The sequence below is a fragment of the Leishmania mexicana genome, chromosome 30, assembly GCF_000234665.1.
Source record: "Leishmania mexicana MHOM/GT/2001/U1103 complete genome, chromosome 30".
Taxonomy (NCBI): domain Eukaryota; phylum Euglenozoa; class Kinetoplastea; order Trypanosomatida; family Trypanosomatidae; genus Leishmania; species Leishmania mexicana.
The window spans coordinates 409863-432468 of NC_018334.1; the positions used below are offsets into that span (position 1 = coordinate 409863).

Sequence of the window (22606 nt, forward strand, 5' to 3'; positions counted from 1 at the left end):
CACCTCGCAAGTAGTCGTGCGTGAAACAGCAACAAAACAAAATGTTTGCACTAATATGCACAGAAGCACACACGCACACGCACACACGCGCACGTACACGTGCGGGAAATAATGCTATACCAAAGGATCAAGACAGAGGAGAGTCGCAGCTCGGTGGGGACACACAAGCAAGCTCACGTACACACACACACACGAAAATGAAACGAACGCGAGCGCAAACACGGCGGTACAGTGAGCGGTGTGATGTATGTATGTATATATATATATATACGTACGTGTAGAACACAGGAGAAATTTGTGCTTCCTACCAAGAGAGTGCGAGGGAGAGTAGACACACACACACACACAGAGACAGAGAGACACAGACAAGCGGAGAGAACAGCACAGAGAATGTGGGATGGCGGCGCTACTAAGGGGAGGGATAGGCAGACAGACCGACACATGTGTGAGGCACTCCTGCACTCACTGGTGTGAGACCGTAAAGCAACCGAAAGAGAGTGCGATGGGCCACAGAAGAAGGCGATTCCGGGAGGCGCATCATCCCATTCTCTAGCGTGTTATGGGTGATGTCACCAAAGGCATTTGCCGTCGCCACCTTCGGGCAAACAGACGTCCATGCTCCGCCCTTGCGGCGTCGCTGCTTATCTTCTTCACGCATACGGAAGTGCAGCGCCCACCCTTCCGTATCCACCATGTCTTGCCCAGTGGCTGTGATGATGGGAGCTGCTGCACGGGTTGGAACTGACTTGAATTCAGAGACAACGTGGTGAACCCAGTTCACATCCTCCGCAACACCAGAGGGAGGGAAAAGAGCGGCCACGCCCCACACACGCACACATACACCCGTGCGTCGCGGTCGAAAGCCGCCCGACAGAAACAGCTGAGACAGCCTACAAGAGGAAAAAAAGATTCGCGATAGGATGCAACGCGCTTTTCCTCGTGCGCTTGCCCATTCCACCGTACATCGTGAGCCGAGCTCCACCCGGACTGCCACAGGCCCCCCATCGCCTGGTGCAAGGCAGTCGTAGAGACACACGCATTACAGCCATGTGCCGACACAGTCACCTGAGAGCATGGCGTCTGCTTCAAGCGCTGTCCGCCCCACGCCTCACAGCCGCACCCCCTTCATGCCGGCAGTCACACGTTGCACCTCTCTGAGGGTGAAACGCGGACACCCCACACCAGCAGGGCTGCGACGGCTGGGTAAAATGCGTTCGAGTCGAGTTGACACACCCTGCCCATCACACAGATGGCACAAGCCTGTCCACTGTCGCAGGCCCCTCCCACGCATCGCACCGTCCAGGACCTGACTGCTGACATCAGCAGCGATACATCGCGCTGACCTCCCCCTGCGTAGGTAGGTGCGTGACCCCGCCACCACCAGGAGTGGTTCAGCACCTCGCAGAGGGATAGGGAGGGGAGGAGGACTGCTTGGCTTCCTCCCACGTACAGAGTGGCGGGGGTGCACTGGCGCCCTTCGACAACAGCGTCACACGGAGCCAGAAACAGCCCCATGACAAGCCTCAAGTGGCAACCATAGAAGGCCACCAGCGCCTCAGAGCCGACATCACGCTGTCCTTGGACAGGGATGATGGAGAGGAGCCGCTGCTAGGCGCAGGTCGAAGCTTTCCATCGACGTTGTTTGCTTGGAGAAGCGCCGCCACGTCGTCCTCACGTCTCGACAGTGGCAGGAAGCCGTAGCGGTAAAGAGTATAGGAAGCACTGTAGCACTTGACGTAGGAAACGGTGAGCTCCTCATCCTCCTCGATGTCGTCCGTGGCGCGCACGACCACCTGGTAAGATGGAGATGCGCTGGTGGACTTACCGCTTGTCAAGTCACCGCAATGCAGACTTGTGCCGACTTCTGACGTGCTATCACTGCCTTCTCCCGTCCTCTCTACTCTCTCCACGGTGTACGACACATTCGGGACGCCCCCGGGAGGATGGCTCACCATGTCCAACAGTGGCACAATGGTGGGTATTACCGTGGGGTCCACCTCATTCACGTGTAGGCGGTCCTCGTCGATGGCACGCAGGACGTGTTGGTAGAAGGCGTATTTGCCCTTCATCACCGCCTTTCCAAACGCGTCCAGCGCCTCGCCCTCGACGTTCTCGTCGCGCACACGCTCAAAGGCGGCCCTGTCGACGCGGAGATGCGGCAGTGTCTTTTGGCGAGATAAGAGGACACGAAGGGCCCACGTCATGTCGTCCAGCGACGGAGGTGGCCTCCACGCCATCCGAGCTGCAGAGGCGTCGACGTCTGACACGTTTGCAGCGGCGGACACCACAGCCTTGCTACCGACGTCTTGATAACATCTGCCCTGTGTGTCGACGGTGACAGAGGTTGCGCTGGGCTCCCCGCCAATGCGCAGAATCGGCACACATGAGGCGAGCGCAGCGGCAGCACCGGCTCTATCACCCGCCGCGCCTGCAACGTCCGCACCCGGTCCTCGCCCTGTCGCTGATTCGTACGCCGCCCACCAGACCGCGTGAAGCTTCCGCATGTAATGTCGAAACCTCTTCGCGTGTTCGTCGTACTCCATATGGGTCGTCGGCTCCAGCACGCCAAGGTGCAACGCCTTGATGGCCTCGTCGTCAAAGAGCTCCGCGGAGTCCAGCAGCCGCAGATACGGGTAAAGCGGACTTCCCTCGCCGTCTGCCTTCTCACACGCGAGCAGCAGCGCTGCGCAGACCTGATCGAGGAAGAGGGGATGCGGAATCGGATCGAAGGAAGAGCGCCGCACGGAGAGGACCTGCTTGACGGTGTCGTACGACGGTAGTCCGACTCGCTGCTGGGCAGCCGTGGAGTACTTCGCCAGCGTCTCACTGTTTAAGGAAAGCCACGCCGCGCAGCTGGGGGCAGCGCTAGGGGTGGCCGACAAGAGAGGGATCGTGAGCACCACATCCCCCCGCTTGAACGCCTTCTTTGCATACACGCCGCGTGCCGTGGCGAGGCGCAGATCCAGCAGCACGTTTGTCTCCAGCTGCTCCCTCAGAACGGCGTTCGCGGGCAGGACACTTTCGCACAGCCAACGCACAAACGGCGCCGTGACATCTTCGCCCAGCACACCCCGCGCGTCCAGCGAGATCCACGACTCCTCCGTCAGCCGCACCTTGCCCAGCGCCGGCGAGGTTAGGCTCGAGGCCCACATCGGCAGCTTTGGCTTCGGTGTGTTATTCGGCACCTCGTGGCCGTAAACGTCGCGAGTAGAACGCTGACTGGGATCGCTGACAAACGAAAACTTGCCCGTGCGCTTTTCTGTGAGCGCGCGCTGTGGAAGGGGCGGGAGCTCGGCCCCGGGGTGCACCACCGGTAGCATCTCCGAGGCTCTAGGATCTCGCTCATTCACAGCCTCCCCCGGCCTCACGCGTTCGTCATCAATAATACCTGTGCGAGACACACGTCGGCGATGCCGTTGCGGCTGATATCGGCGTCGCGGCCCTTCCGCGTGTGGGTCGGTGCGCTGTCCCTTCGCCTGGAATGGAAGGTGGTGGTGTGTTGAGAGACCCGCCTGCGCACGATCCGTCGCTTCCTCATCACGAGCAGACGCATCGCGGACAGTCCTGTTTGTCACACAAGAACTAGGAGCGGCCACGCCGGGGCGCGGCACGGTTTCGCTTACAACCTCCCGGCCCTGCTCTCCGTGCACAGCGGTGGGCCGACTCTCGTCAGCGCAGCGGCGCAGAGCAAGAGAGACTCCTCGAACACTCACTACCGCTGGCCGAGATAATGGTCGCATTACTGCAAGCAAGCACTCGCAGTTCAGCGACTAGCGCTAAACAGATGGCAAAACCAAAAAAAAAAACAAATGACGGGAGTCGAGGGGATGCATGGGCATGCAGCAGCCGTTCCAGCGCTGCAACAGAAACACGCGCTTTGGCGCACTGTTCCGCACGCGCACGGCAGCTTTCGTCAAAAACGCACCTCCCTCACCGCTGTGAATCTTGACTTCTGCCCTGATGACGGTAGAGCGGGCTACGCCAGGGGTGTGTCATTAAGGATCCCGTAGACCACTCTGTGGGGGGACGCCAGGCAGCCTGCGACCTGGCCTTGGGTGCTGGCTGCGGACAGCGGGTGCGGCGGACAGGGCTGCGCTGGCGCTGCGCCGGTGACGCTGGCGGTCGTGGCTGCGTCGCGCCTGTGGTGCAGCGCGCATTCGGAGGAGGTGTGAGGGAGGACGAGGGGAGCCCGCTAGGCGCGTGGCCCGGCTCGACGGCAGGTCCGGTCGTGCTGGACGGCGAGGGCACAGCCGTGTGCCTGCAAAGGTAGGCGAGTTGTGGATGTTTGTGCATGTTTATCGACATTGTAGAGGTGCAATGAAAGCTTCAAAGAATGCGAAAGAATGCTAGTCTCAGCACAGTCTAGCGAGGAGCACGTTGTCAGGAGACATGCTTACGGTATACGCGTGTGCTCAAGTGCCCGTGATGAAAGTTTAACTTACTCCCGTGCCCCTTTACGTTTTTTTGTGTGTGCGGGTGTGGGCTCTGCTCGTTGTCACCTAGCGCCCAAATGAGGAACTCCGAGTAGAGGTGTTTACCCACGCTTCCAGAGGACCCTCGATGTCGCTCACGGCAGTGCGCTGCTCCTCGTCCCCAAAGGGAGGGCGCAGCGCTTCAAACGGAATCCAAAGGAAGGCGGAGCACGCCTTAGCGCCTGTTGTGGGGCTCGAGCGCGTACTTGTGCGTCTGCTGCACCATGTCCGTGGCATGGTGTCCTCCTTGCACTATGCAAGCTCTGGGGGTGCACAGAATGTCTCACGCTGTGGAGGGAAAGCGTGACAGGCACATGAGAGGAGGAACCTCTCTCAACGGGAGTTCACACAGCTGCATCGGTCACAGACGTCAGAGACACCAACATGCTAACCGTCTCATGAGCTGACAATTTCACTCACCGGTTCCTCGACCCGTCCCCATACCCGCAGCACCTGCTCAAAACAGGTATTCCGCGGACAAGTCCTCCACCGTTCCGTCGGCGTGGCGAACCTTCAAATGGCCCCAGCTATTCAGCGAAACAGCCGTCAGCTCTTCCGGATCGCGGCCGCCTGGCAACCGCTTGTGCAGCTTCAGGGACTTGTCCATCACCTTGTCGAAACTCTCAATCACCGAGTCACGCGTCCACTCTGGCGAGGTGCACATGTCGAAGAAGTGGGACCAGATCGACTTCGCGAGGTCCTGAGGAGAACACGACTTCACGCCGAAATCCTCCGCAATGGCGTTGATCATCGTTGACTCGCGGCCAGCGTCCGTCATCTGCGGTGCCACGGCGATGTTCATACCAATGCCAATGATGAAGTAGTCCCCATCGTTCTCGATTAGGGTGCCGCCGATCTTCTTTTGCTTGTAGATAATGTCGTTCGGCCACTTGGTCGACACGGCCTTGGCCGCATCCGCAGCAGCCGACGCCTTGGCCAACGCCCCATCCAGATGAAGCACCTCCAGCACAGCGCGGCGGCACGCAAGACCGCAGACGAGCGGCAACACAGGCACCAGCTCCTCCTTGAGGCATGGTGGTTGGCCCAGCTGAGGTACACCAAAAGTCATGTAGAGGTTCCCCTTCGGCGAGGTCCAGGTGCGACTGCCTGTGCCACGACCAGCTGTCTGCTCGGCCGCGACGACAGCAAACGCCTTCCCATCAGCGGTCGCACTCATCGTGCGGGCCACATCCATCGTGGAGGTCACCTCCTCGAGAAAGTGGATGTTGGGTGGAAAGTGAGCGGGCATGGTCGTAGGTGGTGCCACGTGTATGTCGTCGTTCTCCTTGCTGTCGATAAGGGTGTTGAGCCCGTGCGCTTTTTGTTTCGCTTTTTTCGCCACTTCTCGTGCAAGCAAGCACTCTTCGCCGTGCGATAATAGATTCGCGTGTGAAGTGGGCGGAGATACGAAACGATGGATGTGTGCAAGCCTGCCCTGCTACGCGGGCAAGAGATTGCTGTGAGGAGGCACAAATGTGGCCACTCCCCAGAGTGGAGCGAGCGAGAGAAGAAGCAGCACGCGGTGAAGGCAGTTGCTCGCGGGTTAAGAGAGGGCAGCGTGCGTAGGAGAAGAGGTGGTGGAGGGGGACAGTACACAGGGAATATCCATCTTGAGTGCATGTAACACCGTGCACGGTTTGGTTAGCGATCAACGGTATACAGGAATAAACAATAACGAAGCCCTGTATGCACCATTTGCTGCGATGACTCCCCACTGATGGTGGTGGCAGTGGTCGTCGTGGGCAGCTGGGACGGTGGCTGCTGTGAAGGACGTGCGCCGATGAGTGAGGGAGTCCCGTCGAGAATACCGCGGGGGCGACAAATCGCACTTCGCTGTTGCTGCTACCCTTCTTCTTTCTATACACTTATTCCCATCACCGTCCCACACATGCACCGCAGTCCTACCCAGGGGACATGCACCACGCATACGGAGAGGTTGTGCCGGGATCAAGGAGAGCACACAAGAGAAACCGGACGAAACCAAAGCAAGCCCTTAACGCTCCGACTGTATTTCGAGAAGACATTCTGCGGCATGATCACGTGGGAGGGGGAGAGGGGGGAGGTCAGCAAGTAGACCAACGGCATCACCTCATGCACTGAGCTTATCCTCGACCACACGCACGCACTACCTCTGCGTTCACCACACACACAGCACAGATCTGCCGCCGCCCTGGCACCTGCTTTCGAGCAGACGATGCAGGTGAGCAGAAGAAAGAGAGACAGAGAGAGGGCCCTCATCGACATGATATGTGAAGCAATGTGCACACACATCTCAAGCGAAAACGCCCCTCACGCCTTGCAGCACCGCCACCAACTCCAATGCCGGAAGACTCAGCCCCCCCCCCGGCCCCTATCACGCCGACATGCACACAGCTCAGTAGCGCCTGGGCGCCTTCTTGCGAGAGCTGCTCGAGCCTAGAATGCTAGTCCCCTGTGACGACCCACCCATCGCAGCAGCACCGCCACCACCGCCGCCAAATGCCGGAGAGGCCCCGAGCGGCTTCGAGAACGCTGGCGGAGCAGCTCCAAAGGCGCTGCGAGAAGGCCCACTTCCGCCTGCCGGGCTGCTGCCAAACACGGGTACCGGCCCACCTGCAGGCACCGCTCCGAATGGCCCACCACCAACGGCAGCAGGGCCACCGCCGCCGGAGCCAAAGAGGGAGTTGCCGGTGTTGCTGTTGCTTGCGTTAGACCCAAACGCCGCGGACGCCGCGCTGCCATTCATCGGATTGCTGCTCAAACCTCCGCCGCTGCCTCCGAAGATGGAGCTGGAACCACCGGTACCGGGGGTGTTGCTAGCCCCAGAAAAAGCGTTGGTAGACCCGGCGCTCGGACCTGCCGACGCGCCAAAGGCATTGGTGTTGGTGTTGGCAGTGAAACCGCCCCCGCCGAATGTGGTGCCGGCCGGCTTCGGTGGGTTCATGTTCGCCCCCTGCGCCCAAGTCGTGCCCTGTTCGCCAGTGGCCGGTGCACCGCCAAAGTTGAAACCGCCCGATGGAGCGCCGTTCGGGCGCCCTCCAAAACTCGGGGGAGCCGAGGCGGAGGTAGTCGGCGCGCCGCCGCCACCGTTGAACGGGCCACTGAACAGGGTGGATGCCGAAGCGGCGGTCGAGGATGGAAAGGCACCGGTGGAGGGAAAGGCGCTGCTGCTAAATGCACCAGTGCCGCCACCAGTCGTGTTGCCGGTGTTGCTGCTGCCAAACGACGTGCTACCGTTGTTGCCACCGCCGTCAGCGGTGCTAATTCCGAAGGCAGAAGCAGTTGCGCTGCCTGAGGAGCCGGATGCCGTTGCGGTTGATGACACTGAGGAGACACCAGCCGCGCTGGCGAATGGCGCGGGGGACACATTCGGCCCTTGGGTTTGGGATGTGCCGAAGGAAAAAGGCCCTGCAGGTGCTGCTTGTGCGCCTGTTGATGGTGTGGCGGATGCAGGAAAAGAAACACCACCGAATCCGCTACTGCTGCTGCCGCCACTATTGTTACCACCGCTCCCCGGTGCACGCGCACCAGGGTTACCCATGTCAAAAGATGAGGAGGTGGTGGTCGTCGGTGCCGATGCTGCAGAGGTGCCTCCGTTCGCCGGTGGTGGCGCCTGCTGAGACGTCACTGTACCGCCAAACGGTGGCGGCTTCGGGTTCGACGAATCGACCGCCGTAGGCATAAAAGGATTTCCGCCTGCTGCCGCAGAAGTCGAAGTTGCCCCGCCACTTGTGAACGAGAACGGCGATGCGCTCGACGTGTCAGACGATGCAGCGGCTACTTTGAAACCGTTTGTCAGCGCGCTGCTGCCCTGCGTCGGTGGTGTCGCCGGCTTTGCTAGGAACGAGAAACTGGTGGATGCTGTGCCAGATGGCGCCGGCGCAGTAGCAGCACCCTGCAACGCGCCTGTGACACCACCGCCAAACATCGGCGGCTTGACCTCCCCGGTACTCGGCGCTGCACTCACGGCTGCAGGGAGACTGCTGCTCGCCCCACCGAATGCGCTCGTGCTTGGTGAGGTTGCCGGCTTGTCGGATGAGGCATCCTGCGGCTTCGTGGCGGCGACTGCATTTGTGTTCGCGGAGACACCAAACGAAAACGGGTTGGTCGAGCTGCTCGTGCCGGCTGACGGGGAGGAAAAGGGGTTTTCAAAAGTCGGCGCCGTGGTGGACGTCGACGCATTCGAAGTGTTGATGGTTTCGGCCGCTGTGTTCGCGACGCCTGTAGCGGCAGCCTTCTCTCCCGGCTTCACGCCAAACGAGCTGGCGCCAAATCCCCCCAGCGCCGTCGTCGAGGTACTCGAGCCGAAGCCGGTGCCGGCGGTTGATGCCGAAGGAGATGGGTGAGACGAAGGGGACGCGTTGGCAGAAAGCGCTGCCGCCGAGGGAAAGCTGGAGGGGAAGCCACCACAGGCGTTACCGCCAGGCTTGAACCCCGTTGACGATGAACACGGCTGCGCTGGCGGCGCCGGCGAGACGGGGGTGGATGAAGGGGAGGGGGCGGCTGCAACGGACGACGGCGACGGACGGGACAGTACACCTTCCAGTCGGCCCTCCAGCTTGGCCAAGTCTGCTCGGCACGCCACGATGCTATCGCGGCATGATTTGAACTCCGCTGCGTTCGACATTTTCAATGCCCTCAGCTCCTGCTCCAGCCGTGACACCTCTTCCGCTCGTGCACTTATTGTGTCCGACATCTTGCTGTAGATTGAGTCGTACTTCTCGCCCACACTGACGTTCATCTTCTCCAGCTTCGTCGACAGCTCCGTCACCTGCGCCTGAAAGCGGGCGTCCATGTCATCAAGACGACTTGTCAGCATGGAAATGAGCTGCTGCTGCTGCCGCTCCAGGTCCCGCGCCTCGCTAAACTCGCGGCTTAGCTGAGCTCGATTCGACTCCAGCCGACGGCGCGGTCCGCCACGGCGCTGTAGCTCGGCGTCGTTGCCATTGGTGCCCACGTTGGTCTCGGAATTCGTCGCTTCCTCCTCTTTAATCACCGTGACGCGGCTGCTGGACGAAGTCGGGCGACGAGACTGTCCGACCAAGGCCCGTCGCTGTGCTTCGAGGTCCTCATTCAGCTCATACGACATCTCACGCGGTCTGCGCCGACTGCACACATCGGTTGGCGCAACGGCGGAGTTAGGCCACGACGACAGATCGGAAAGGTTGCTGCCATTGCCATCATATGCATGCGTAGATCGTCGCGGAAGCGGCGCTCGCGGGCGGATACCGACAACGAAGGCATCCGTGGGGATCGGCGTCTCATACCCCAAAAAATCCTCCAAATCGATGGAAAGCTGACTGCGCGACATGGCGCCTCTGCTCTCTCTCTCTCGTCTGCGAGGGTGTCTGCGAAGGGTGGGTGGATGTGTGCTACTGGCCGAGCCGCGTTGGTGAGTGGGCCGGTGCGGCGAGAGAAAGAGGGCGAGAGACAAGTGTATGCGCGCCAAATGAAGTCGATCGTCCCCTCACGGAATAATGCACGACAACGTCAGTTCAGTGGCCCGGCAGCACAAGAGGTAGACCCACCAAAAGGAAAAGGATAGCGCAGTGCCCCACACGCTGTATCCGTGAAAGCAACGCGAGCTACTTGCGGACGAGCACCGCACAAAGAGAGGTGCAGAGGGAGAGAAGCAACGATGTGTGTCGCAGTGTGCGCGAGGGGCGTGTGAGTGTGCGTGGGGGGAGAGGGGAGGGAGGAGGGGGAGGCGCGATGTATTCCAATAAGAAGTGAGGTGGAGAGAGAGAGCTCATCGGACACGTTCGCTCCTGCAGCTGCTGCGGGGGTGAACGAGTGCGCGCAACGCACGTGCGCCTAACGCATGGATGTTGTCACCCTGCTTCCGCTGGAGCAGTTTCTCTGGAAATCATCTGTCAGAGGCATCTCTCGATGTACTCGAAGCTGACTTCCTCGTCAGCACATGGACAGTTAGCGTCGTACGCAAGGCTGCGGTGGTGAGCAGTGACACTGCTCATCTTCTGCGCGAGCACGCAACAGTATGCCGTGCCAGCGGAAGATGCGCCTGTGTGCGATACAACGCGAAAAAAAAAACGCACGCCACCGGCGCGTTGTGGCATCTCATGTGCTGTCATTTATTTTTTTCCTTCATTGACCCTCGATCAAGCTAAGCATGTTTTACCGTTACCGCCGTACACCTCGACACCATCGCATGAAGGAAGCGAGAGGGACAACACCGGCGAGCCCACGCACAACCTACTCTTCCTCTTCCCCCGCCGGTGTTCAGAGCCGCAACAAAAAAAAAAAACGCAACAGCGAAGCCCAGCAATGAGGAAGGACGAGAGGCTGCGGTGGGGGCGGGGCCGATGAGTCCGGCGGTGCATACGGCCTTCCTCGTGTCTGCTTGCGCGCGTTCGGCTTCCCACTACAACGAGAGCGACAACCGGCTGGAGGTGGCAGACAACACAAGAAGGAGATCAAAATGATCCTACATTAGTCTCTGGCAGCGCTCTGCCTTCCATTTTCTTTTCTTCTGTGCGCGGCGGCAGGCGGAGGTCTCGAGAGAGGCGCTTGTGGCTGGAAGAGAACACGAGACAAGCGACGCCGAACAGCAAAGCCCACGGAGGGAGAGTGTGTGCGTGAGAGAGGGAGAGAGACAGAGTAATTTATAGAATCAAGTAACAAACAACCAAAACAACAAAAAAAACTCATATCACCTGCTTTCACGCACAAGAGTTTGACGTGTGCTGCCGGACGGTGAACGGGAGAACCTCAGGCTCTCACGGCCTGGTACTGCAAGAGGCCATTTTCGAGGGTGGGAAGGAGACGGGCTCTCGGGCGCCGCCACACCTGATCGGCGACGATTTGACCCATTACGCCGGCACGCCAGCAGGGACTCTTGAAAATCACGCAGAGACACCGCGTGAGAGAGAATGGGCGGCGCAGATCGGAAGAGAAGAAGCAAGATAACAATTAAAAAAAAATCAGAAGAGGAGAGGAGAGGCAGATAGGCCGCACATCACGCAGAGAACGCGTGAGGCTACAGCATCCGTGCGCGCTCACGGTTTGCCCCCCTCCCCCATCCCACGTCATTCTATCCTCCCTCTTTTGGGACAGAAACGGGTGCACCGGAGGCGCAGCCCTCAGCGGCTGAGGCCGTGAGGGGTCGACAGGACACCTGAGACCGGATAAGATGTTTTATTGAGAGACGCAGAAGTGGCGTCACGAGTGGTATATGGCGGAATCAGGCGCGAGGAGGGCACCCTACGCCTCCACCTCCATCGGACATATCTTCACAGAGGCACGAATGAAAGAAAAAGAAACGTTCGCTTGCTGCCGTACAGAGACACGCGCATGCGTACACTCTCATAAAGCCGAACGTGCAAGGCAAGAACAGTCCATGACAGTCAGCGAGTCCAACAAGTCCGCTGCGAGAGAGTGAGGGTTAGGCCAGTGTAAACTCTGCATAAGTCTCTCTTCTCGCCTGCTCTCGATATTGCGACACAGTCTCTTCGACCTCCCGGGACACGGTGACGGTGCCACAGCAAAGACGAACTCGCTTCGTCAACGTGTCCACTACAGCATGAGCAAGTCAACAGATACACGCATACGACCAAAGCTCACCTACCTGTGCTGCACGGCGGCTGTGCCAAGCAACCGGCACAGCCAGCTCCGCTCGCCGTCGCGCAATCAAGCGCAACCCCAGTGCGTGCAGCGCAGCCCAGGTCCGCGATTACGCTCGGCATCACCGCAACGCAGCAGAGGCGGACGAGCCGTCCGTGCACGCGCATATTCGTTGCATCGTCGACGCGATGCGTAGCGAGCTGGCACACAGCTGATCACCATCACCACGAGCCTGTCCAGCACAACCCTGTCCGCCCACACCAGCAGTCCGCAACCGACACCACCCAGGGGCAGGCTGTAGGCTGCTTGGCTTCCCCGCAGAGGTGGTATTAGTGGGCCCTTGACGCCACGCGCTGCGCTGGCCGGCATCCTCAGGGGCTCTGAAAAAAAAGCGAGCCGAAAGCTCGCGACACCGGAAGGAGCGCCGTGAAAGGCGGGACGACGACGACAGCATGGACGGACAGGAGCGCACGGAAGAGACGGCAGCGGACGACACGGCGGGTAGAGAGAAGGAGGCGGAGAATTAAAGACGAAATCGCAGTCCTGCAAGAGATGCGAAGGAAAATGGAAGCACACTCGATCGGCGCGGAATGCAACACGCACACAGGCTTGCATTCGAAAGTAAGTCCGCAACGGTGTAGGGGGATGGAGAGCCGACTTTGGTGTCAATCAGCGACTGCAGCACGGCTCATCAGGCAGAGGCAAGGAGTGGGCATGAGCCAATCAAGCGTCCCTTATATCGTGCAAGAGGGAATGTTCACTTCTCTTGCACGGCGTGCCGAATCATCGATCTGCCTGGCTACTCCAGAGGCTTCACGTGAAACAACTTCTTCAAAGTGGAGAAGCGATCATAGAAGCGCTGCATGAACGCCTTGCACGGCAGCAGTGCCGCAGGGGCTGCGGCGAACGTGTTTGTGTGCCCCTGAGCGCCGCCAATAAGCGTGCTGTCGGTACTTACATCGCTCCGCGCAGCCTCATCGCCGCGAGGCACTCGTGAAGAGCCCTGCTTTCGCTGGCGCTGGAGAGGGCGGACGGTGGAGTTATCGTGGCGACTCTTCGAATTCAATAAGGAGGGGTTGGGAGACGTGGGCGAGCCTGACGAGTGCGCTGAAGACGAGTAGGCCGAGAAGGTGAAGCGGGAGCCCTTGGTGAAGCACAGGGTGGAGGTGATGAGCCCTTTGCAGGCTCTCGGGTTCGGAGTCGCCGCTGCCGCGGGTGGAGGGGAGCCCCACAGTGGAACTCGTCCGGTACGGGTAGTGGGTACGCTCACCGAAACAGGAGGTCGATTGGGCGAAAGCGCAGGAGCAGCAGCCTGCATTAGGCGGTAGTCGGGGTTGTGGACATCACTCTTGATGGGCAACATCGTTGTCTCCGGCAGAGGTGGCACCACTTCCAACGGTACAACGTTGTGATCAACATCGGTAAAGACGAAAGCTTGATTGCCCTCAGCTGCCACTTCTGACGTGTACTGCATTGACAACCACGACTCCGAGGCGTCGCACTCCATCGAGTTCAAAATAGCCCAATCTGGAGAGCGTACATGTGGGAAGTCCAGGGCAGGGAAGACACCCATCCTTCCGCTCTGCTTACTCGGTAACGATTCGAAGCCACTGGTGCTGCTGCTGTCACTGTCACTGTCATCGCTGTCACGGCTGTGCGCACCCCTGCACAGCTGGGTCGTCGGGGAGGAGTAGTCGAGTCCCTCAACCTCCCAAGCGTGCCGTATCGGGAACGTCGGCAACAGCGCCTGCAGCTTCTGCCGACTGCCGCCATGGCCATCGACCTTCTGCGGTGTCGTTTGAGGCAGCGGCTGCGTCTGGCGGAGAAACAGCGGCATCACATTTTTTTGCAGCGGCGTCTCGTGATGGAGCACTGGCATCGCGGACAGTATGCCAGAGCCTTGTGAAGCGTTCACTGACGGCTGCATTGGTGAGCTGTAAAACGCTGCCACAGCGTCCTCATCGCCATCATGGTCTGTCCACAGAGAGCCCTTCGCGGACGCCGGTGCGAAAATCTCGACAGACCCCGGGAGCGCGGTTCTGCAGCTGTCCCCGAGCAGATACGTGTGTAGCTTCGCAGCACCGCGGTACCGTTTCGCTGGCTGCTGTCGCCGTTGTTGTGGCTGCTGTTCGCACAGTCGAAGGCGTTGCTTTTTGAGCTCGTGAGCGAGTCGAAAAAACTCCTCTGTTTTGTTCTCGCGTCGCCGCCCCTCGGGAGCCGAGAGGGAAGCCGGTGAGAGGATTTTCGAGTTCGATTTGAGGTGCGAGCGAGGTGAGCAAGATGTAATGCGAGCAACCTTGGCAACAGCTTGTCGTGGGCCCCCATCCCGCACCGCAAGGTTATTTTCAGCAATGAGCACGCTCGCACACCAGTTCTCCTCTGTTAACGAGATGCCGCCTGCCAACTGCGATATCAGCTGCGGCTGGTTCACCTCCGTGTACATCGGCTTGGCAGTTGCGAGAGAAGCGCCGCAAACAGTGCCGTGCTGGTCCTTTGGGCTGTCGAGCATTCCCAGACTCGCCGACCTCACCCAGTAGCCACTTTGTTCACTTGTGAGCCCCGCAGTGCACTCGACAGGGTGGAGGGAGGTGCTGGACTGGTTGTTGCTGAGAAGGCCGCCGTCCTCCTCCTCCTCCTCTGCTTTGGCCTCGGGCGGCAGGTCATGCGCTGGCGAGAGGGGGTTAGCGACTTTGAGGGTCGCCGCCGACGCATCTGGAAAGGAGACGTACTGCATCCCGCCACACGTCCGAGTCTTGTTTTTTTTTTGGGGGGGGGAGGGGGGAGGGGGGGGGGCGATGTGGAACGTGGCCGCAGACAGGCGCGGTCATGCAGCAGGAAAGACACCGACAAAGGAAAAAGAGCTGCGAAACAGAAACAGCGCGGGAAGTCACGAGAGCTCGAGGAGGATGCCAAGGCAAACGGAAAGAGAGTGGAGACGACGAGCAGAAGGGGAGGGATGCAACAGCGGCAGCGGGAGCGCGGCACCTCCCTGCTTCGTGCGTCGACGGCGGCGCGTGACTCACGTTGGAAAAGGGAAGTGCGAAACGGAGAGGCCCGCGTGGCAGCCCGCCAACTAGAGAGAAAGAGATAAAAGAGTGAGCGAATGAGAGGAGCGCACGGAGAGGCGGACACAGATGATGATGGGCCCACACGCAGCAGCGATCAAGCAAGTCCTCACAGCGAAAGAAAAAATGAAAGTGCCGCCCGGAAGTGAGAGCAGCGGCAGGAGAACAGAAAAAGAAAGAAAGGGCGCTCACACTGCTGGAGTGAGTCGGGGGAGGGGGAGGGGGGCACCTCGGAGTGACGAGTGAGAGAGGGGCGTGGTTACGGGGTAAGAAGAGGTGTGGGTGGGTGTGGGTGGACGCAAGGAGACGCCAAGCAATATCGGGATGATGGAGAGACACCCGGAAGCACACGAAAGAAAAATTTGAAACTCTTTAAAAAAACGAATCAACTGCATGGAAATGCGAAGAAACAAAGCGAAGACAGAATTTTTTTTTAAAGGCGAAGAAGTGTGGGCAGAATAAACGGGAGAGGGCAGAGTAAGGAGAGTCCCACAGACGCCTTGCGGCACGGATGGCTCAACCTTCTCTCTCTTTCTCTTCCAACGGAAGCAGTGAACGGCGGCAGACACGCAGTCTGAAAGAGAAGGACGGAGCGAGGGACGAGGACTGTTAAGGAAGGACGGGAGGAGAATACGAAGAACACGCAAGAAAACGCAGACGAGAAGGATAAAAGGTGGCGCACGGCAAGAGAGTTTAAAACCTGTTGTGCTGCAGCGGAGGGGGAGGGAGAAGGGGAGAGAGGGAGAGCGGGGGAGGAGAGACCAGAATACAGAAGAGGAGGGGGGAGGAGGAGAAGGACGGGCAACCTACAAGACGCGGGAAAAGAAAAAAACGGGGGGGGGGACAACAGTCGCATAAGACTTCACAGAAAAACAAAACAAAAGTAAAAAATAAAAACAGCAGGACGTGCGCAGTGCGCAACTACTTCCTTCGATTTCCAGGCTGGTCCGTTTGACCTGCTAGTTCTGTGTGTTATGATGGTCTTTGTTTGTTTTTTCGTGTGATACTACTCGCTGGGTGATGGACGCTCACCAGTCCCCGCCACCACCACCAACATACATATATGTATATTCGGTCTTTTCGCCGCGCCCAGCGTCGGTGGATGGAACCGCGCGCCCAAAAACGGTCCGGCTGCTTTGATGAAAGCCGTGGAAGAGGTGTGGAGATGAAATGGCAAACAGACGCTTAGGGTATATCTATATATATAAGTGTGGGGGGGGGTTATATATATATATATATGGATTTATCGGTCTATGGGCTGCTCGTGCCGCTGCCTGCTTGCCTGCGTTTGGAAGGGGTGATGTGAAACGCACAGGAGACAAAGCCGTTTCCAGAGGCAGAGAAGACGGCCTCGACACAGGCCCCGCCGCGGCTCACAGGGTTTCGGTGAGTCCCTGAATTGACGGTGACACCAGAGAGAGAGAGGACGCGACCTCAAGCGCGGGCGCGCGGGAAACAAGGCACGCGAGACGCTGGCGTACAGGAGAGAGACGTCGCAGCCGTGTGAGGAGCGCCGCAGGTCTCTGACGTACATGCGAAAGAGGAGGAAAAAGAGAACACCACCACACAAAATAGCCGGAAGGAAACAGCGCTTGTCAGCCCGCCTGCAACGTGCCTTCGACGTTGGCGTGCAGACTAGCCCGCCTCTTCTCTTGCTGGAACGACGAAAGGCAGCGGACAACAGGGTGAGTGGGGCGCAGAGATCGTTGTCTGTAGCTGTCTCCACACGCGGAGGCGGCAGGCCAATACACGAAAAAAGTGAGTCCAAGAAAGGGAAAAAGAAAAAGGAAACAGCGGCTACGGATATTGACTGGAAACTCCTCCTCCTCTACCATGAGAGATGGGAGGGAGGGGAAAGGAAAGACAGCGTAGGCGCCTGCACGCTGAGCTAGCAATCTACATGCGCACGAGAGGGCCTCCCCACGTACACAGACAAGCACGATAAGCTACAAAATGTGCAGATGAACCGCACGAACACACGAAGCAAAACTGCGCTTCTGCTGTGCGCAACCAAAAGGCAGTAATTCTGTGGTGCTGCACTGGGCGTGACGAGTGCGTATCACTGCAAGGCGGGCTTGCCTTGTACGCGGTGCCGAGGATGGGAGCAAGTGCATGGAAAGTGAAAGGGAGCAAGTCGGGAAAGAATAGGTGAAGTGTAGAAAAAAGCGAGGCACTCGTACCGCGGCCATACATCGGTACTCGGGTTCTGCAAGCGCCATCAGTAAGCCACCTCTGTGGGTTATGGGGATGCTTGCCATCATTCAACCAGCCCGGTTACCAGCTTCTCTGGAGCGGCAGTAAGCACCTGATAGGAGGTGGACAAGTTGCTGCCATTTGGCCCTCTGTGCCCTGTGTTCGTAGCTTTTTTTTTCCGAAGTCCAGTGATCCGTGGCGCAGACATCTCCCACCTCCCTCTTCGCTTTACAGTGACGGTGACAGGCCACTCGCACCTGGCGCAAATGGTACGCACGCGGCGTAGTGCGTAACGCACAACACCGGAAAAGAGAAGGTGAGCAACCATTCAAACAGCAACAACGCGTGCAAGGTGTATGTGTCCTCAGATCACAGCGTGGCAATACCTCCTGAGCGGTGCACGCGAAAACGAGTCGAAGCACCGCTAGAGCCCCTAAGAGGCAGCTTCACTGAAAAGCATCTGAGGTGCTCGCCGAAACACAATGCGGGAGTCGCGGCACGAGAGCGGTGCGTCGAGAGCCGACACCATGGGTGGCTCCAACGAAGTTGTTCGCATGGCATGGTACATATCTCGCTTGCTCAACCGCCCGCATGGAGGTTCAGCGAAGGTCAGCACCCCCACAGGAGGCGACAAGCCCACCAGCACTTGCCCAATCCGCTCCACCTCCTCGAGCTTGCTAAAGGCCCGCTTCACATAAGCAGTCAGCAGCTCCGCAGGAGCTACAGTGTGCACTTCGAGACTAGATGTCCTCATAGAAGCCATTAGGCTGTCGCGTACCGACAGCGCTTGTGTGCGACCTGATATCGTACCCACGGCTTCCTAGGGGCAATCTTATGAATAAGCCCACCCCCCAAAAAAAAGAGCGAGTCGCGCGTCGTCCTCCATGCCTCGCCTGTATCAAACCGCAGCACCTGAGCTTGAGAGACGCATACGTCATGCAGAAGCTTGCCAGAGGTGTTCGAGGCTGCCTTACACTGCGCGCCAAGAACGTCCTGTCCAATCTGCAACAGCACCTCCTCTAGAGTGAGTTGAGCCTTGAGCTCGCGAGTCCGTGGCGAAGCACGAGCACACGACTTCATAGATGGGACAACGCAGGCAAGCGTCGTTCCAGAAGCGTCGGGCAGCGTCACTACAAAGGCTTCACCTGTTGCTGGACTTCATCTGTGCCTGGCCAACGCTGCGAGCCTGCGGCGCCTCGGCGACTCATCGATTGCGCAACGGTGGTCGGGTCGCCCCGGCATGAAAGTCCCTCAGACCGGATGTCAACTCTTTTTGGTTTAGTCCTCAGCCGTACAACTTCACATGGGAATGGAAGCTGACTTGTGCGGTGCTATAAGACTCGTCCTTGACGCGAATGACAGGGTCGGAACTCGGCGGCAGTGATGCTGGCAGAAGGTAGCGGAGCGGATAGATGTAATGGCCGGCTGGGAACCGGACAAAGACGTCTTTGGCAGCCGCCACCTGCGACAGAATGAAGGAGCGATTCTCCAGCTCCACACCAAGGCAGAGCTAAGTGTCCTCGCGGTAGCCCAACGTGCTGGCCGCATCGTCGTCGCCTCCACCGGAGGTTGTAGGCCTGGGTAACGCGTTAGGTAGCGCTTCTGCTTTCATCTGCTCGGCGCATCCTCACGCTGTTGGTGTTCGTGCGGGGACGACGACTTTGTTGCCTCCCCGAGGATCGACGTCTTCTGCGCGAGCAGCAGGCCGGTTAGTCCGACCGTCTCGCGGTAACGCATGCTCCCCCCCCCCCACACACACACCTGCCAGCTACTGCTATATTGCGCGTTTCGAGTTTTAGACTGCTTCACCTGCTCCACGAGCGCGTGCACTTCCGTCTCAACGTTCACCGTCAGGTACATGCCTCCCACCTGAAACGGAATTGCAGCGTCCATGATGAGCCGCGTCCTCCACGGCATCACCGGCGCCGCAGTGCTCATGTGTGAGAAGAAGCGGCAGTAATGGGCGCGCGCTGAGGCATGCCAACCCGAGAATCGATTCACAAGAGATGACAGAACACTGAGAAGGTGGTCACCTTCTCTCCCCGTCCCACCCCACCCCACGTTGGGGTAGTCTTCTGTGGCCCCGAGAGGAGGAGGAGAGCAATACAGAGGTGTGGCAATACGAGGCGGGGCACTCAGGGCACACAGCCATCGATGGGAAAGAAAGAGGCGTGTGCACAGTCATGGGGAGTGGCGGCGGTAGAAGTCGCTTCCCTATGCAAAGGCAGTCCCATCGAGCATCCGTTGCTCCGCTCGCCTCCCCTCCCCCGCATGTGGGAGGCGCTCGTCTGAGGAATGAGATTTTCGCCTCCTCTTTGAGCTTCTTTCCTCTACATCGAAACATGAGCCGAGCTCCACCCGGACTGCCACAGGCCCCCCATCGCCTGGTGCAAGGCAGTCGTAGACACACACGCATTACAGCCATGTGCCGACGCAGTCACCTGAGAGCACGGCGTCTGCTTCAAGCGCTGTCCGCCCCACGCCTCACAGCCGCACCCCCTTCATGCCGGCAGTCACATGTTGCACCTCTCTGAGGGTGAAACGCGGACACCCCACACCAGCAGGGCTGCGACGGCTGGGTAAAATGCGTTCGAGTCGAGTTGGCACACCCTGCCCATCATACAGATGGCACAAGCCTGTCCACTGTCGCAGGCCCCTCCCACGCATCGCACCATCCACGACCTGACCGCTGACATCAGCAGCGATACATCGCGCTGACCTCCCCCTGCGTAGGTAGGTGCGTGACCCCGCCACCACCAGGAGTGGTTCAGCACCTCGCAGAGGGATAGGGAGGGGAGGAGGACTGCTTGGCTTCCTCCCACGTACAGAGTGGCGGGGGTGCACCGGAGCCTGGGATACCACCCCAGGGAGGTGTGTCACTACCCCCTTCGTCGCGGGTGCATGTCGATAGAAGACAAAACACGACTGAAGCGCACGCCTCATCTCAGTCATGTCAGGGCGACTGAAAGGGGAGGAAGAGGGGGAGACGAACGCCGGCAGAGAGCCGGAGCCCCGAGCCACACGTGCCGCCGCTTCTGTGTACGTGAAGACCCAGACAATCGTGCCGCTCTCAAACGGAGAAGGCACGCCCCTCTCTTGAAGAGAAGTTCGCATTGGCACGTGCGCACGCATCCAGCACCGTGTAACGGAGAGGCGAGCGCTTCTGCAGCGCTACAAGAAGGCGCAACCGAAAAGACGGATAGGGAGTAGCCCACGTGCGAATGTGGTGCTCTCCGCTCGGCGGAGGCGAGGGTGAGGGAAGCTGCTACACTGCTCTGGAGATCAGAGAGCGAGACCGCCTCCCAGCGACGGTCACGCACGCCAGTTAAGGCGTGAAGAACCACAGGGAGGCGATCTTTCGCTCTTTCCACGCTTGTGAGTGAGTCCACCCATAGCACGAGAGCGGGCATCGCCCGTCCCGCGTCAGCACCGATGATACCACACGGTTACCATTTGCTCGGACGGATTCACCGCTACGTAGCAGTAGTTCAAGTTGCTTGGGTGCAAGCCATCGGTACGAGGAAACAGCGTCATCCCTGGTGCACTGGCGACTTCATAAATAGAAGTGTCCACTACAGCTTTATACCGAACTGGGGCGCTGTTCGGCTCCTCCAACGCTGCCACATCGCCATCAACCTCTTGCTCAGCTGCTTCGACAATGTGAAGCGACTTGGCAAGGCAACGATACAGCTCTCGCGCCGCATCCAGGTACACGGCTGCGTCGTCCTCAAACTGATTCAGCGGCCCACTACCGGCGATCAGTCGCCACACAATGTGATACAGGAACTCTTCGCGCGACTCCTTGCCGAACACACCACGCAACTGCCGCATTGAAAGCTTCCCGCCACTCATCGAGCCCCACACGTCATCATCGTCAGTGTCGGTATCCTCCCGGTCGCTCTCGTCGTAGAGCTCGCCGCACCCTCCTTTGCCTTGTGCGCTTGGGCGGCCGTGAGCCCGCAGAAAGAGCGCTCGCAGCTCATCACTGATGACCTCGCCATGAGGGAGAAGCTCCTCCACGCGCTTCACAGTCGGCAGGAAGTATGTGGGCTGATTGGCGTCTCGCACAGTTGCACCATCTACGTCGCGCAGAACCTGTCGCACAACCTTCGCATCTACGAGGCCGTTGCGCAATGGCTCGAGCGTCGTCCAGCGGCACGTCAAAGGACGGAACTGGAGCTTGTCATCCCCCACGGTGCTCTGTGCATGATGGGCGTCGTCGCCCACTAAATCAGAGCGCACGCACGGAGACGCAAACAGGCTGCGCAGAAAGTCCGCAGCAACACCGTGATGAAAGCGAAGCGCGACAGCAGAAACAGTCGCAGCGGCTGAGTTCGCAGTTCGACATGAGGATGGCGAAGCGACAGGTTGCGCGGACAACGTTCCCTCCGTGAAAGAGGGCACCTCGCTGAGGCAGCGGTACCGGTACGTATGGATGTTCCACTCCCCTGGCCGCAGGAGGCCCCACTTGGTGAGGAGGCTTTTGTACGGCTCTGCATCGATGAAGGAGGCGCACGCCGACACATGAGCTGCCGCCGATGACGGCGCAGCCTGTTCAAAGACAAACATGGTGGGGGTCACGGTGACTGAGCGCACGATGGCAGCTGCAGCTTCGCTTCTGAGAGTTCTTCGCCTTTTCCTTTGGCAGTGATGGTGGGGGGACTGATGTGGAGGGCCACAGCGGCCTGCGCAGACAAGCGGGTGAGGGATAGGGAAGAGGGGGGATTCGGCGGGCAGAACGAAGAGAAGAGACACGCAGACGTGCGGCCGCGTGGGCTGAAGTCACAAAAAGGGAAGAGACCAGGCACCTGCCTTCGCACACGTCACAAGGCTGGGAGGTCCCGCCTTGGCATGTGGCGGCACGCACGCATGGTGGCTCTCTTCAGCCTACATCCAAAATGCCGCACAAACATATGTGGGCGAGGATACACGACGGTGCTGTTGTGGGGGGAGGGGGGAGGGCATGCCGATTACTCAGCACTTTGGTTGTTGTTTTTTTGCTCTGACAACGCTACTGAAGGCGAAATGGCAGAGATCAACAAGCCCATGGAAACACTTCCCCAACAGTGTTTAGGATGACATGATTGGGAAGGGGGGCCCGCTACACCTAGAACAGCACACGCTGTTGGCTTTCACGGGCGTGCACACACCTGCGATGCCGTGCATCCACCGGCCCCATCCTTTTCTCGTAAGGGTGGCCGTCCTGGAAAAGCGAGCGTGCCACACCGGATGAACACGACCCTCACCCCCCGCCCGATTCAGTCAGGATGCCAACGCGACGTTGCGCAGACGCGCGTGCCGCTGCTCACGCGCCTT

At 59.4% G+C, this 22606-nt stretch overlaps 5 protein-coding genes across 5 annotated transcripts; all 5 read right to left on the bottom strand.

Annotated features, from left to right (window-relative positions):
• Positions 1-1523: 1523 nt before the first annotated feature.
• On the bottom strand, positions 1524-3152 carry LMXM_30_1060 (conserved hypothetical protein; the record flags this gene model as incomplete). The annotated part of the gene is made up of 1 exon (XM_003877574.1): positions 1524-3152. The coding sequence occupies one exon, from the start codon at positions 3150-3152 to the stop codon at positions 1524-1526; it is 1629 nt and encodes a 542-aa protein (XP_003877623.1).
• Positions 3153-4929: 1777 nt separating this feature from the next.
• LMXM_30_1070 (biotin/lipoate protein ligase-like protein) lies at positions 4930-5721 on the bottom strand (the record flags this gene model as incomplete). Its single annotated transcript, XM_003877575.1, has 1 exon — positions 4930-5721. One exon carries the CDS (start codon positions 5719-5721, stop codon positions 4930-4932), a length of 792 nt encoding a protein of 263 aa, XP_003877624.1.
• A 1125-nt stretch (positions 5722-6846) lies between these two features.
• LMXM_30_1080 (conserved hypothetical protein) lies at positions 6847-9762 on the bottom strand (the record flags this gene model as incomplete). The annotated part of the gene is made up of 1 exon (XM_003877576.1): positions 6847-9762. The coding sequence occupies one exon, from the start codon at positions 9760-9762 to the stop codon at positions 6847-6849; it is 2916 nt and encodes a 971-aa protein (XP_003877625.1).
• A 3069-nt stretch (positions 9763-12831) lies between these two features.
• Positions 12832-14766, bottom strand: LMXM_30_1090 (conserved hypothetical protein; the record flags this gene model as incomplete). The annotated part of the gene is made up of 1 exon (XM_003877577.1): positions 12832-14766. The coding sequence occupies one exon, from the start codon at positions 14764-14766 to the stop codon at positions 12832-12834; it is 1935 nt and encodes a 644-aa protein (XP_003877626.1).
• A 5947-nt stretch (positions 14767-20713) lies between these two features.
• On the bottom strand, positions 20714-21859 carry LMXM_30_1100 (conserved hypothetical protein; the record flags this gene model as incomplete). Its single annotated transcript, XM_003877578.1, has 1 exon — positions 20714-21859. One exon carries the CDS (start codon positions 21857-21859, stop codon positions 20714-20716), a length of 1146 nt encoding a protein of 381 aa, XP_003877627.1.
• Positions 21860-22606: the final 747 nt, after the last annotated feature.